The following is a 14,097-nucleotide window of genomic DNA, read 5'->3' on the forward strand; positions in this document are numbered from 1 at the left end:
AATAATTAAATAGTTCAGTGTGATAAGTTTCGGAAACTGGATAGTGGGCATGATTTGCTGTACTTCAGTGGTAAATTCATCTTAGCTGGGGGGAAGCCAGCTAAGTAAGGCGTGGCCTTATCAGACAACCTGGACTGCCTTATCAGATAGCCATTGATAGGGCGCTGCCAGCAAGAGGAGACCACTAGGAGCAAAGGAATGGCATAGTGATCATTGTGTCTTATGCAGATTAGTATGTTACTTAACAGATTAACATACTGTTACTTACCTTGATGGGTTAAATAGTTCCAGACCATCTTTCAATTTTGATGTATGTCTCAGTGGCTTCATAAATTCTTTCTTCCCAAGTAGGCAACAATTTTTCTCAAATCCCTGCCTGAATGATTGAGTTTCAATGACTTGCTCCTTGAGAGTACACTGGCGAGACACACCAGCAACCAAAACCTGTTTGTCATCCAGGAATAGCCTGCATGCTGGGAGGAGGTGGCTTGGAACATGTGTAAAATCAAAACATTTCTCACTGTTAATTTCTTTTCACAGTTCAGAATCTCTGTTCTATTCCATGTGAAAAGTAAAATAACTCCTTTGCTCGGATTTCTTGCTGACATTTCTTTTTGGTGGGAGTCAGGGGTGGGGGTTCACTCTGAATGCTTACTATACCTCCTGCTACAGCTCTGTGGCATTTTCATAAAATACCAACCACCAAAATTCGAGTAATCACAAAAACATGTGCTTTCTCCTCATATCCACTGAAATTCTTTCTCTCATTAGAAAATAGAAGTCTCAGAAATGTAATTAGAAAGCTAAACTCAATATCTTTACATTCTTTTTGGTTTCAAGGGGGGAAGAAAGCTGCAGTTTTTCTAATTTCCCTTCAGTGCTACTCTTGAATGGAGAAAATGATACAAAACGTCTGAAGAATTGAGACTCTTGACAAGAGGGGAGGATTTGTATTTCCTTGTTATTAAAAAAGAAGAAGAAAAAGCCCTCAGTTATGTCTAATCTTTAGGAACGCAGTGCCCTGTCCAACCCGCAAACTGTTGGCAGCATCATAACTCTACACAGAATGTTCTTTTAAGCTTTTCCCTCCTTCCCAAGCCTTTCCTGTGAAGTTATAAATCTCAGCATTTAGAGACGTCCTTATGCAAATAAAGGAGGGACTTCAGGTTGGGCCCTTTCCTGTTGATTCTGCTGAGGGCATGCTAGAGAAACAGCCCCAAGGAAAGCAGGCGCACTTGCATGGCTAGGTTCTAGGTTTGACTTTATTTGTGAAACCCCATTTGTCCCTCCTACACCAAGTACCAACTCCGGGAAGCTGTGATTTAATAGCTCTGTGCCTAGAGGAAGTTTTACCCAACCCCTCACAACATCCTCCTGATTGTTTGGAAAGTGAAATGACTCTGAAGATCAAACTCTACCGCTTCTTGCACTGCCTCCTCTTCTGTTTATAGCTGACCTCCTCATTCCACCTACACAACACTCCCTTTAGACTTTGTGGCAGCAGGCAGAGCAGTGTGGCCTTAGGTGTAGCTGCACCTGGAAAAACCCCAGATAATGTCCACTTGAGGTCACACAGGCAAGCAGATGTCCTGAACCCATTGCTGCCCTTGAGTCAAAGAATCCTAATTCTCCATGTCTGGTTATTTTGGCTGCTCCGTGATAGTGACATATTTTTCAAAATACATTCATGTGTATTCTTTCTTTTGACCATGATAGCCCCATGAGCTGAACACTCATAGAGTCCTTGGGGAACATCCCCAGTGGCTTTGCTCAGGGACTCAAGCCAAAAAGGTGATGATGGGCTCTGACTTAGGACAGTGAGTTATCACTGAAAGGAAATGGGAAAAGAAAGAGACTGACCAAAGAGATCCAGCCAGGCAGCCTTGGGCAAGTGATTTAAACAACCTCTGCCTGTGTTTGCAAATCCAAAGTAGGGATAACAGTAGTTAGCACCTCACAGGGTGTGTCTGCTTATAAAGTTGTAGCATAATGCCTGCCTCATAGGAAATGTACCATAAATATTAGTGGTTATTAATGATTATTATTAATGATGTATTGAACACCTATAGTATACCAACTTTTTTTTTTTTTTTTTTGAGACGGAGTCTTACTCTGTCGCCCAGGCTGGAGTGCAGTGGCCGGATCTCAGCTCACTGCAAGCTCCGCTTCCCGGGTTTACGCCATTCTCCTGCCTCAGCCTCCCGAGTAGCTGGGACTACAGGCGCCCACCACCTCGCCCGGCTAGTTTTTTGTATTTTTTAGTAGAGACGGGGTTTCACTGTGTTAGCCAGGATGGTCTCGATCTCCTGACCTCGTGATCCGCCCGTCTCGGCCTCCCAAAATGCTGGGATTACAGGCTTGAGCCACCGCGCCCGGCCCAGTATACCAACTTTTATTTCATATTTTGTTTACAATGATTCTAGTTGGTCTTCAATAGTAGAATACATCAATGTTGGTATAATTACAAATGCATGGGCCTTTATTTATTTATTTATTTTTTGAAATGGAGTTTTGCTCTTGTTCCCCAGGCTGGAGTGAAATGGGGCAATCTCGGCTCACTGCAACCTCCACCTCCTGGGTTCAAACAATTCTCCTGCCTCAGCCTCCCAAGTAGCTGGGATTACAGGCATGTGCCACCACACCCAGCTAATTTTGTATTTTTAGTAGAGACAGGGGTTTCACCATGTTGGTCAGGCTGGTCTCGAACTCCTGATCTCAGGTGATCCACCTGCCTCGGCCTCCCAAAGTGCTGGGATTACAGGCGTGACCCACCACACCTAGCCGGGCTTGTTTTCAAACAAATGTGTATTAAGCAGCTACTTATTTTGTGTCAAGGAATCTAATACATGGAGACTCAAATGATGCAGTTGCTGCCCTCTGGAGGCTGCCATTCTAAGTGAGGGAGATGCTCTTGGAGACAGAGAAGGGCACTGTGAAGTCTTTGGTGCTGAGACAGTATGGGGCCATTGGGGGCAAATGGATAGAGTCCTTAATGCTTCTTGGAGGACTAAAAAAGGCAGCATTCCATTAAGTTTTGAGGGCCCAATGGCTAGACACAGAAAAAGAGCAGATAGAGGCAGAGGAGCAGTGAGAATAAAGACAGGAACCCTGAGGCAAACAGCTCTGGAAGAGGCAAGAAAATGCTGATAGGGCTGCCCCATGGGGCGTGATGCACAGGGATGGAGAGGCAGACAGAGGAGGGGCAGACACACCACACAGAGGAGTTGGTACTGTTAAGACTGCACTTTGGGATACCACACAAAGGTTTTAAGCTGGCAGAGTGGGGAGTGGGGGATAATATTCTCTGAGTCATGCCTTAGGACAGGGCTTGTCAGACTGTAGTCCAGAACCATTTTGTTGTTGTTCTACTTCTTCCATTCCCTAATTAATTGGTGGTCAATACCTATGTAAAATTCAATTAAAAGGAAATTTTTTTTAAAATGAAGTAAAAATGAAGTGCAGTGGCTTACAAAATACAATTCAAATTTGCTTATTATTAGGTTGTATGAATATAAAAGTATTTGATCACATTGTTTTGAAAGTTTCCAAACATTTCCACTCAATTTCCATAATCATCATAGGCCGATAACAGCCTGTGTATGGGCCCTGATCATGGGCCCCATTTAAGTGGCATTGCTTTAGAACCATGGCTCTGCCAGAAGAATAAAGAATGTATCTCAGAGGGAAGAGGGAGGCAGGAAGACCACCTGGGAAGCAACTACAATAATCCAGGTGAGAGATTCAGAAGCTCAAAACTAAGGTAGCTAAGTAAGGTTGGCAAGGAGGGGAGGGAGAGGAGAGTAGCTGAGGAAAGAGAGCAGGACTGCAGAAAGGCAGAGAGGAGGGAGTTGGAGGGAGGAGTCTAGGATGATTCACCCTTGCCTGCTATGGTGTTTTCACTACATAAAAGGATTTGAGGTTCTGAACTAAAAGCCAGAGAGGCTTCCTGCTTCAGATCCAGTAGACCTCCCCAAATGACTGATGTGGACTCATGTGCACAGGTGGGTGACTAGATTTACCAAAGCCTGGTAAAACAACACCCCAACAAACCACAAATATATATTTGCATACATTTAAAAGAGGAGAAAGGCAGTCCATCTTTTTAAAACAAAATAGGAACATCCCAAACTCTTATGATATCAAGAGCAAGACGAGTCAAAAGCAGACCAGTTTTACCTAGAAAACATAAAGTCACTGTATGAATTTCACTTTCCATTTATATATAAAATATGCCACATTAAGAAAAGGGAAAGCAGGAAAACAAAGACACCTAAGTAAAAAATAGGATACATTTTTACTAAACTGGCCTGTGAGTGACTCTTTTTAAACACTGGGTTATTGTCTTTTTGCCCTTTGTGAACACGTAGACCTCACAAAGGCACTTTTTGAGATCTGATTTGACCAACACCTGTTTATTAACTTCTATACATGTGGCCCTCTTATCAATGCCACACAAGGTGTGTAAAGATCAGTAAGGGGTACAAAGATATGATTGGAAATTTCAGATCCAAGAAGAGACGCTCTCTTCCATTTTAATATTTGCACTTCTCTGGCCGTAAGAGTCTTTCTGCACTGAAAAAGAAATTCATCATTAAGAACCTGTGAATAGGGCATAGCAAATCCTGTCTGCATCTGCAGTTCTGCTAGACGCAGGGCACAGTTAACAGTCTTACTGTGGGGAACATTCACTGACCGTTTACCTTTCACTACTTACATAGAGATGGAATTTAGGCTTCAATTCTACTGTCTTATTAATTGCCCTACACTAAAATAAATTCACTTTTAATGCCAGTTACAGGTTTTCTCACGTTAGCAATTCCGTCCTTTAACAAGTGTAGTAACCATTGAGTTACTGAGGTTCGAATGTAAAGGTACTGTACCTGGGACAGCTTGATATCCTAAAACTAATTCAGCATTATGCAGCACCCCAAGAAGCATTGTTAGGTGTTCTGTGAATAAAAAGAGTTTGATTATCAAATAAATTTATTAAATACTAGAATAAGCAAAAATATATGATTACTATATAACATCACATAGCTTTCAACATAATGATGAGTGATATGGATCTATCTATAAAGGAAAAGTCATCTTTTCCCAATTTATCTGACTGCACAACTCTTGTTTCTCCAAATCCACCCATTAATCTATCAAAGAATACTAACATTCTGCAGAAGACGGTTTGGGAAATACTAAGCTAGTTTAATCCCCTAAAATTAAAAATGCCAAAATCAAGGCTCAGGGGGTTAAGTGTCCTTGCTGATGTGAAGCAGTAGTGGCCAAACCTGGAACAGAATACAGGTCTGCAAGTCGGAGGCTTTTTCCACTTTGTCTACCTTAAGGAATTATTTCTCAAAATACCTACCGCCACCTTCAGTAGACTGTGCATGTGTATTCAGTGTTTAGTAAGTTGAGCTTTTGGGCAGGGATATACACACACATACACTCACAGACACTCACTCACACACTTCTATGCGTATAGACACCAGAGCTCCTCGGGGGTATTAAGGCCCCTTTTGCACAAGGCCCAGGAAATGTGCTGGAGCAGGAAGCAGGCGGCAGGTGCTGAGGAACAGCAGAGGAGAGCCACCGTGGGTTTTGGAGGCTCCTTGTTTACAGTCCGTATTAACCCTGGGCTGTTGCAAAGGCCAAAGCTTGGCTCGCATTTGAGATATGAAGCTCTGACATTCAAGAAGCTCCAAAGCAAATGAACCTGAGTGAGTAAATAAATAAACCACAAAGAAAAAGCCAGTATTGAAAAAGATTTGCATGGTGTGGTGTAAACTCAGGAAAGGCAGGCTGCTGGGAAGTAAACTGGTCCTCATCCACCCTGCTGTGCCTAGTCTGGGCACCAGAAACCAGAAGCACATGACTGAACCATCCTGTGTTTGAGGCCCTAGAATGGTGACCCACGTACATGTCCTCAGGGCAAAGATACAGCTCAGGGCAAGGAGAGGAATAATTGATCGTGGTTATAGTTAGTAGCTATTAGAGTCACAGGCTTCCAAATGCCCAGACTTGGATCCCAGCTCTGTCACTCACTAGCTGGATGATATGGGTGCGTTATTTACTTCTCTGCATCTCAGCCCTTTTGTTTGTAATATGTGAATAATTATATAGAGAGGCATAGATGTGTTGTGAGAATTAAAGGAGTGACTTCATAGAAGATGCTTAGAACTTAGCCTGGCGTATAGGAAGTGCTCAAAAGGTATTCATGTATTTATATTTTATTATTGTTGGTAAGTCATAGAGTCATAATTTAAGGACTATGAGCTTCAGTTTCTGTATCTCTAAAATGGGGGAAATTTGTGTCTATTCTGGGACTTCTTGTCAGGATTGAAAGAGTTGATATATGTAAAGAACATATAACATTTCTAACCTATAGTAAATCATCAATACATGGCAACTCTTACTACATCTGAGGATTCCTCCATCTCCAGCTCTGAAATGATTCTTTCTCCTTCACTATGAGGCCAACCCCTATGGCACTGAAAAGCTTTCCTTCTATACTCACTAGATGTGTTCTTTCTGATCCCAGATAGAGCCCATGGAAATGTCTTTTGGGCATGCTGTGGTCTCCTTTGGATAGATATCAAAAAAGAAATGGAGAAAGTATGTGTGGACAACTGATATATTCTAGGGAAAGGGCCGGGGGAAGGAGCAAAGAAGGGAGAGAGGGCAGATAAGCCTGATCTAACTTTGGTTATAAACCCTGGCCAATGTATAATCAAGAAGGATCACCCACCAGAAAAGCTGGATGTGGCTGGTAAATGTCCCAAATTATTCTGTAGAATGAGGGCCCACGAGTGGGGAAATGCTTTTTGATGGATGAATTGGATTGTGAATAAAATGCTGCCTTCCAGGCACTAGCCTTGGAATTACCCTGATATGTTGATTTAATTCAGAAATCAATGTTTGCTGAACATTGACTTTCTAACCTTAATTGTCTTCTGATTTATTAGTAGATCGCTGTGCTTCTTATATTTCCTTGGTAGAAGTTACAACCTTGTTTCCCAGAATAATCCCATAGCCTGGAACAGATTTTAGGGATGACAGGCTCAATTCACAGAGGCCAAAGTGGCCGATAAACATGGGCGTTCTTGAAGTTGCTGCCCAGAGTCTGACCCAGCTGAGAGGAGAGAACACCTTTCACTTTGCCCTCCAGCCTTTTCATCTCCCCCTTATATCTATTCAGGAATGACTGATCTTTTCTTGCTACTGATACAAGCAGAGCTGGTGAATTAGTAAAATCTTTCCCAACTTCCCCAACAGTTTTCATCTATGAGAAAGTTTAGCAGCATGGTGCATTTTTCAGCTCTGGGGCCTGTGCTCTTCCTATTCTTGAATCTGAGATGACTACACAGCATCATAAAACCTTCCTTATTCTGAAAACAGATCCATCCTCCCACCTCAGTCAGCCAGGGCTGCAACCAGCCCACGGGCCAACATTAGGTGGGGAAGAGCAAGGAAAAAACATAGCTCCATTATTCCTCCACTTGCAAAGGAAGTTGACAGTCACAATTGATGACATAAAACACTAGGACAGGCTCATATTTTAAGAGTGTCAATACAGAGTTCATCATCACAGGCCCCAATTTCCAAGAGGCCCCTCACCACGTTTATTTCATGCCAGTTGCTTTTTTTTGTTCCCACTGCAGGGTGAACAAGGAGAGAAACTGGAAGCCGGGCCCAGGAATAAGTTGTCTACCTGTGCAGGGGAAACCGTAACATTTTACATGATATCTTGTGACATTAATCACAAAGCACAAATAAACTGAAGCCCAAATGAGTGAGCAATAGGAATCCAATCCTGATAGTATTACACTACCTAGTATTAATTTATACTCAACTGCTTTATCTGCCATGATTCTAATGATATCTGCCTCTGCCCAAGGTGGACTGGGTTAAATGTGATTAGCTCCATTTAACAGATTTAACAGATGAGGAGACAACATTTCAAATGAGGGCTCTTACTGAATGTCAAAATGGAAGCTTGCATTGCTGTCATTCTTAACAAAGTCAGCAACACCAACCATAGTGAGTCTTTTATAGATGAACCTAGGCACGTATGTTTCCCGAGCCCTGTTCTGTTTCCTGCACTGCAGACATAGGGTGGCTGTCCATGATGGCCTGCAGTGAGTTAGAGCTATTGGCTGATAAGTTTTAAAAGATGCCATTTGACATTTTAAAAAGATCTTTAATTATCCCGGATGTCTTAAAGATTGTGCAGACACAATTATCCTGATTTTAAGATGAGGATATTGAGCCTCAAGAAGTGAATAAATTGTCTAAAATCATGTGTCTCATAAGGGGCTGACCCAGAATTCGAACTCAAATCTGGCTGACTTCAGAGTTGGTGCTTTTTCTCCTCTACCAAGCTACTGATTTAAACAACTCACTTAGTTTACAGATATTGAGTAGGATACCTCTGAGAGCCCAAGGAGGCTTTTCCTCTCCTGTCCGGTGACTGCTACCACAGCACCATGAGAGGACTTCCACGGACTTTTTGGCCATTAGGGACCCAGCAACACCGAATCTGCATTTGCTTCCGTTTGCAATCTGAGAGGTCAACTCCAGTATGTTTAAAAGTTTTGTGCTTTAAAACTGTATTCCTGGAAACAGTCTGTTTTTAACTTTGCCCCTAAGCCTTTCATATTTGCCTGGCCCTTTGTTCTAGGATAACTTCAAAGGAGCTGCCTTACTTTAATGAAATTCAGGGTACTACTGGCCATATCCATACAACGTTTGGTTCAGTTCGATGCTCAATCCACAGTCTTGAAATAAAATGGTAGTCAATGAAATTTTCTGAAGAGTATTATCCTCTGTAAGTTCAAAGATAATTTAGTAAAGCTTGGCTCATGAAAGTGATCACAGAGCTATATGATTCTACTAGGGATAGAGGGGTAGTATATTTGTGTGTTGAATGAATCCGAAATTTTGAGTCATTGATTGAGCTTGTCATTTTGCTTTAAGAATTTGCGAAGAAAGTATTCCAGACCTAAATGCTAACCAATGGTCCACACTGATACAAAAATCACAAATACCTCTTACATATGGAGGCTCTCAGAGGAACAAAATATTTTCAAGGCTCAAGAAAACTCACTCTATGCAATTGAATATTCCTTATTTTTTTTCTTACCGCCATCTATTGCACATATTGGCTCACAGGGCAGAAATATGTGACTGTCTTGGTTCTTCATTCATGTTCCTAATTTAATACATTTACAAACAGCAGTTCCTTCTTAATAACTAAGTTCATGTGTTTGAAAACCTCTGTGGATGTAAATTTGGAGGTATGGAAATTTCGGAGTCAACTCAGCAAATGTTGACCCAGCGCCACTGTGTGCCCAGCACTGTCTGAATGTCGTGGTTAGAGCAGTGACCACGAGAAGTGATGCTTTGTTCTCTATTCTTGTTTCTGTGGAACCAGACAATAAGCAAAGCCAGGAGTCTATAATATGATCTCAGATATTGATGAGTACTGAGTATACAATGAAGCAGATTGAGAAGATGTAGAGTGATTGGGTGAGCTGGGAATATTCTGATAGTGGTGTCGGGACATGTTTCTTACAAATTGATTGCTGAAATAAGAGTGGAAATAGCTAGTTTGCACGGTAAACTGTTTTCAGGGCTCAGCATTATTTGATTACAACTTACGTCTCGTCACAAACCATGGTTTCGTAGGGTTGGAAAGGAGGAAATTTTACTACAATATGTATTAGAAGAGCCAATTTCATAGATCATAGAATCTCAAAGTTAGAGGAAAGCTTAGAGGTCATCCAGCCCCAAGTAGTTTCTCTGATTCGCACATTCTTCTGCTTTAAAAAAAAAAAAAAAAATCTAGTCTCTAGAAACCCATTGCTTTATAAGACAACCAAGTTCAGTTCTGAATAGCCCCAACCTCCCCTGCCTCTCCCTTCTCTGACAAATGGAAACCTTGTCAGAGGCGGGAGAGGCAGGGAGGTTGAGGAGCCTCGAAAGGCTTTTTCTTTTTTCTCAAGCACTGGGGCTGCTCACCTTCACTGAAGGCACAGAAGGTGCAGGCCTTCGGCAGGAAGATGAGAGCCCATCCCGGACGGCAGTTTCAGAAACAGTTTCCGCAGCTCTAGGTTAAGGTTACGGTCATGTGTAGCAGGGTAAGAGGGTGCAAAGCATGGTCCTAGGGAAGCAGTAGGAGCCCAGGTTTAAAAGCAAGAAATATGGGTCTTCTAGACCTAGCTCTCATGCACAGGCTGTTGCTTGTGGCCTTCGCAGATCAGTACTTCTGTCTGGGCCTCAGTTTATGCATCTGTGAAAAGAAAGAATCGCATTAAATCAGTGGTTCCCAAAGTTAAAGTGGTCCCCAGACCAATAGCATCTGCCTCACTTGGGAACTTGTTTGAAATGGAAATTCTCAGGCCTCATCTCAGACCTATTAAATCAGAACCTCTGAAGCAGGAGAACAATAATCTGTTGAAAACTGATGTACCCTCAAGTTCGAGAAACATAATTCTGCATGATCTTCAAGGCCCTCAATTCCAGCTGTAACATCCTGTGAATCCCTGAGGCAGAGCCCCCAAAACTGCAGCCGCCTCACTTCCCCCCACCCTCACCATAATCTCTCAGGTTCCAGCAGTTTCTTTCTGTCTCTCCTTGGATCCCTGAGCCAAGCTACAGAGCCAGTTGGCTTCAGGAGGTGACTCTAACTCCCAGAACATGTACCTCCCTTCAAAAATCTATATCCGGTCTTACATGGAATCAATGCTTACAGTCACCTTGTATCTAAGCAAACTGAATAAAGCTGGAAGCACCAGCAAACCTGCTTATTTATTTCATGACAAGGGAAACAACTTTCAGTTCTGTGGAACTTGACACCTTTGTCAATAAAATCTGCAGATTGCACAATATAGAGTTGTTTTAGAATTCATCTTTCTGACAATAACAGGACTTTGCAAGAGAAGAGCATCCGGGTTTATCATGGCAGCCACCTCTTTGCCTTGAGACTACTGGCTGCCTTGCCCATGTTTACATTTTACATCAGAACCACTCAGTGAATCTCCATCAGCATAGAGAAGATTCAGGGAAGAATTTTAAAGCATGTGCTCCCTTTTGGTTGCCTTTTTTTTTTTTTTTTTTCCTTTTTCATATGTCTAAAGAAGGCAACCAGATTTGAGTTTTTTAAGAAGCACTTAGTTTTAATAGCTGATTAGCCTACAATAAGGTCGAACTTGTGTTTTGTTTCTAATTAGCAATAAAAACAACAGGGTATTATGTTTGCAGTTGCTTCACTGTAGCATCTTTCCAAGATTTTCTATTCATGCTGTTCAAAAGTGCCATATATGTTGGAAATGTGCATTTATATTCAGAGCAAGCTTATTGTAGGAAACATTAAAAAACACCCCATAAAGTGAAAGTTTGGGGAAGGTAGGGTGGAATTGAAGGTAGTAAAAGCTTCTCAATTGCTTGATTGTGTGAACTGAAGTTGCTGTTGAGTAAATCACCATTTGTGGTTTCACAGCTCTGGAATAAATGACACTTCCAATAACATTCTCCTATACAGGTGTAAAATATACAAATTGGGTGAGGAAAATGGTAGCATCATTGAAATGCGCACAAGCAAAAAGCCTGGGAAGCAAGCATATGGCAGAGTGCCGGGCTGGGGAGGCAGGGGCCGCCGGCTGGAAGATCCACACACCTTGGCTTCCTAGAGCAGTCCCCTCAGGGGGCCAGAGCCAGAACTCCATGCTTCCACATCTAATTTGGATGATTCTGTGATTATTATATTATTTAGGGTATTCCCTGCCTAAACGCTTTTTAAATTTATGGCTCTGGTTCGACTTGCATTTTTTTCCCTCCTCTTCTGAGTTTGTCATGAGTTGTTGAAAAGCATATTCAACCAAGCAAGAGCGTAACTTTTTGAGTTTATCCATACAGTAACAGATTTGGTGAGTGATAAGCAAAGTAGTCATCAACGTAGATAAATATAGAGACTGAAAGCTCTATCATTTATGTATTTCTTCTGCAGCAGAATATATGATGTTTCCTCTTGTTTTATTTCTGTTCCCAGTGGGTCATATAATCTCAGCTGGTTTATGAAGGCTAATCTTAAAACCCTTTTTGACTTCTACTTTTAAAGGCTTGGAAGTGAGTATGACATCATGGGGGGCACTCCAAGCCTTAGTGAGGAGTCATGGGTTTCAGTACTAGTTTCCTCTGCTAAACCCAGTCCATGGCCTGAGGGCAGCTGTGTTTCTATGCTGATTTTATAGATGATGACACCAAGGCCTAGAACAATTAAGGGACTTGACAAGGTCACAGGATGCTTAACTTCAGCCGTGACTATAATTGCTATTGTGGTATGTGGGCCCCCTGAGAAGTCACTGAAAACCCTTGTCTAATATTTCCTGTGGACCCTCAACCTCCAGACCACAGGGCCTTGTAGGGAAGTTATTCAGTGGAAGCCAGGCCAGTTGAGTAAATCATGATTATGAACATTGAAAAATGAGAGGAGAGAGAACATGAACAGAAGCATTTTAGTTTATAGAATCATAGGGTTGGGTGCATGTCTGCATTCTGAAAGCTTTTGTGTGTATCAAAACATGATTGGGGCAAAACAGGTACACAGAGCCTTCTTCAGATGCATTTTCTGTTATGGTCAAGTTCCAGTATAATTAATTTGAGGGCTCATGAAATGTCAGGTGCCATTCTAAGTGTTTTGAATGCATAACTTTATTTTTCCACCAGCCAGCTCTAATAACGAGGCACTACCTTTATCCCCATTATACAAGTCAGGGACATGAGGCATGGAGTGAGGAAGTAACTTTTCAAGGTCATAGAGCCCACAAGGAGTAGAGTCAAGATTTGCCCCAAGCCAGCCCAATTCCAGAGCCCATACTCCTAAACACTGTCCCATTGCCCTCCTTGTCTGAGCAGATTTTCAAGTCTAATTTTCAGTCCCTCCTGCTGCAGCAGCACGCCTTAGTTTTCTTGCCAAGTAACACCAGAAATGGTAATCAGCTCAAGCCAGCTGAGTGTTTTCTTCTAGGCTTGGCGACAGCCGTAAGCCATCCACCTGGTTAAATAGCCCCCTGCCTGCCGCTCCATTCCTTTGGTCTGTGATGGTATGAAACTTTGGGAAGAACCCAGAGACTAGATACCTGTTTGCTGTCTGCCATTGAACAAGTGACTCACCATTTCTCAACTTCAATTTTGCCATTTGTCAAAACATTGTTGTTCCTGACATGGCCGTCTTAGAAAAGGTACACAATCAAAATACTGTATAGACCGGGCGCAGTGGCTCACGCCTGTAATCCCAGCACTTTGGGAGGCTGAGGCAGGCGGATCACAGGTCAGAAGTTCAAGGCCACCCTGGCCAACATGGTGAAACCCTGTCTCTACTAAAACTACAAAAATTAATCAGGCATGGTTGCACAAGCCTGTAATCCCAGCTACTCAGGAGGCTGAGGCAGGAGAATTGCTTGCACCTGGGAGGCGGAGGTTGCAGTGAGCCGAGGTTGCACTCCAGCCTGGGAGACAGAGCAAGATTCCATCTTGGAAAAAACAAAAACAAAAACCAGGTATCAGTGGTCCTCAGCTTTTTTAGTGCTACGGACTGGTTTTGTAGAAGACAATTTCTTCACAGACGGGCAGGGGAGGGGAGTGGGGTGCGGAGAAGGGAGGATAATTTCAGGAAGAAACAGTTCCATCTCAGATCATCAGACATTAGATTCTGATTAGGAACATGCAAGCTAGATCCCTCACATGTGCAGTTCACAATAGGGTTCAGGCTTCTATGAGAATCTAATGCCACTGCTGATCGGACAGGAGGCGGAGCTCAGGCAGTAATGCTTGCTCCCCTTGCCCCTGCCGCTTACCTCCTGCTGTCCAGCCCAGGTCCCAACAGCTTACCACTCCATTGCCTTGGGTTTGGGGACCCCTGCCATATATGCTATAACTACAGAATGATGTACAATGATCAAGTGATGTTGGCATTATTATTATGTGTCATCAGGATGTGGTGTGGATTAAATGAGGTCACGCATCTCAACCATTTTTCTCTCATGATGTCTGACACATAAGAGACACTCTGAGTTGGTTGGTTATCATGTTACTAATTGTTAT

At 42.5% G+C, this 14,097-nt stretch overlaps 1 protein-coding gene across 7 annotated transcripts in view; it reads left to right on the plus strand.

The window, feature by feature from the left end:
• The window catches only part of SETBP1 (SET binding protein 1), a 377,682-nt gene that overhangs the window by 283,422 nt on the left and 80,163 nt on the right, over positions 1–14,097 (plus strand). The window contains exon 5 of one of the 7 annotated variants that reach the window (XM_017951682.3): positions 7,656–10,870. The exons of the other annotated variants lie outside the window; for them this stretch is intronic. Coding sequence (XP_017807171.2) covers positions 7,656–7,660 — 5 coding nt within the window. The 3' untranslated portion in view covers positions 7,661–10,870. Of the gene's footprint in view, positions 1–7,655; positions 10,871–14,097 lie in introns of those variants that run through there. 7 annotated transcript variants of the gene reach the window in all.

The sequence above is a fragment of the Papio anubis genome, chromosome 19 (assembly GCF_008728515.1).
Source record: "Papio anubis isolate 15944 chromosome 19, Panubis1.0, whole genome shotgun sequence".
NCBI classification, from domain to species: Eukaryota; Metazoa; Chordata; class Mammalia; order Primates; family Cercopithecidae; genus Papio; species Papio anubis.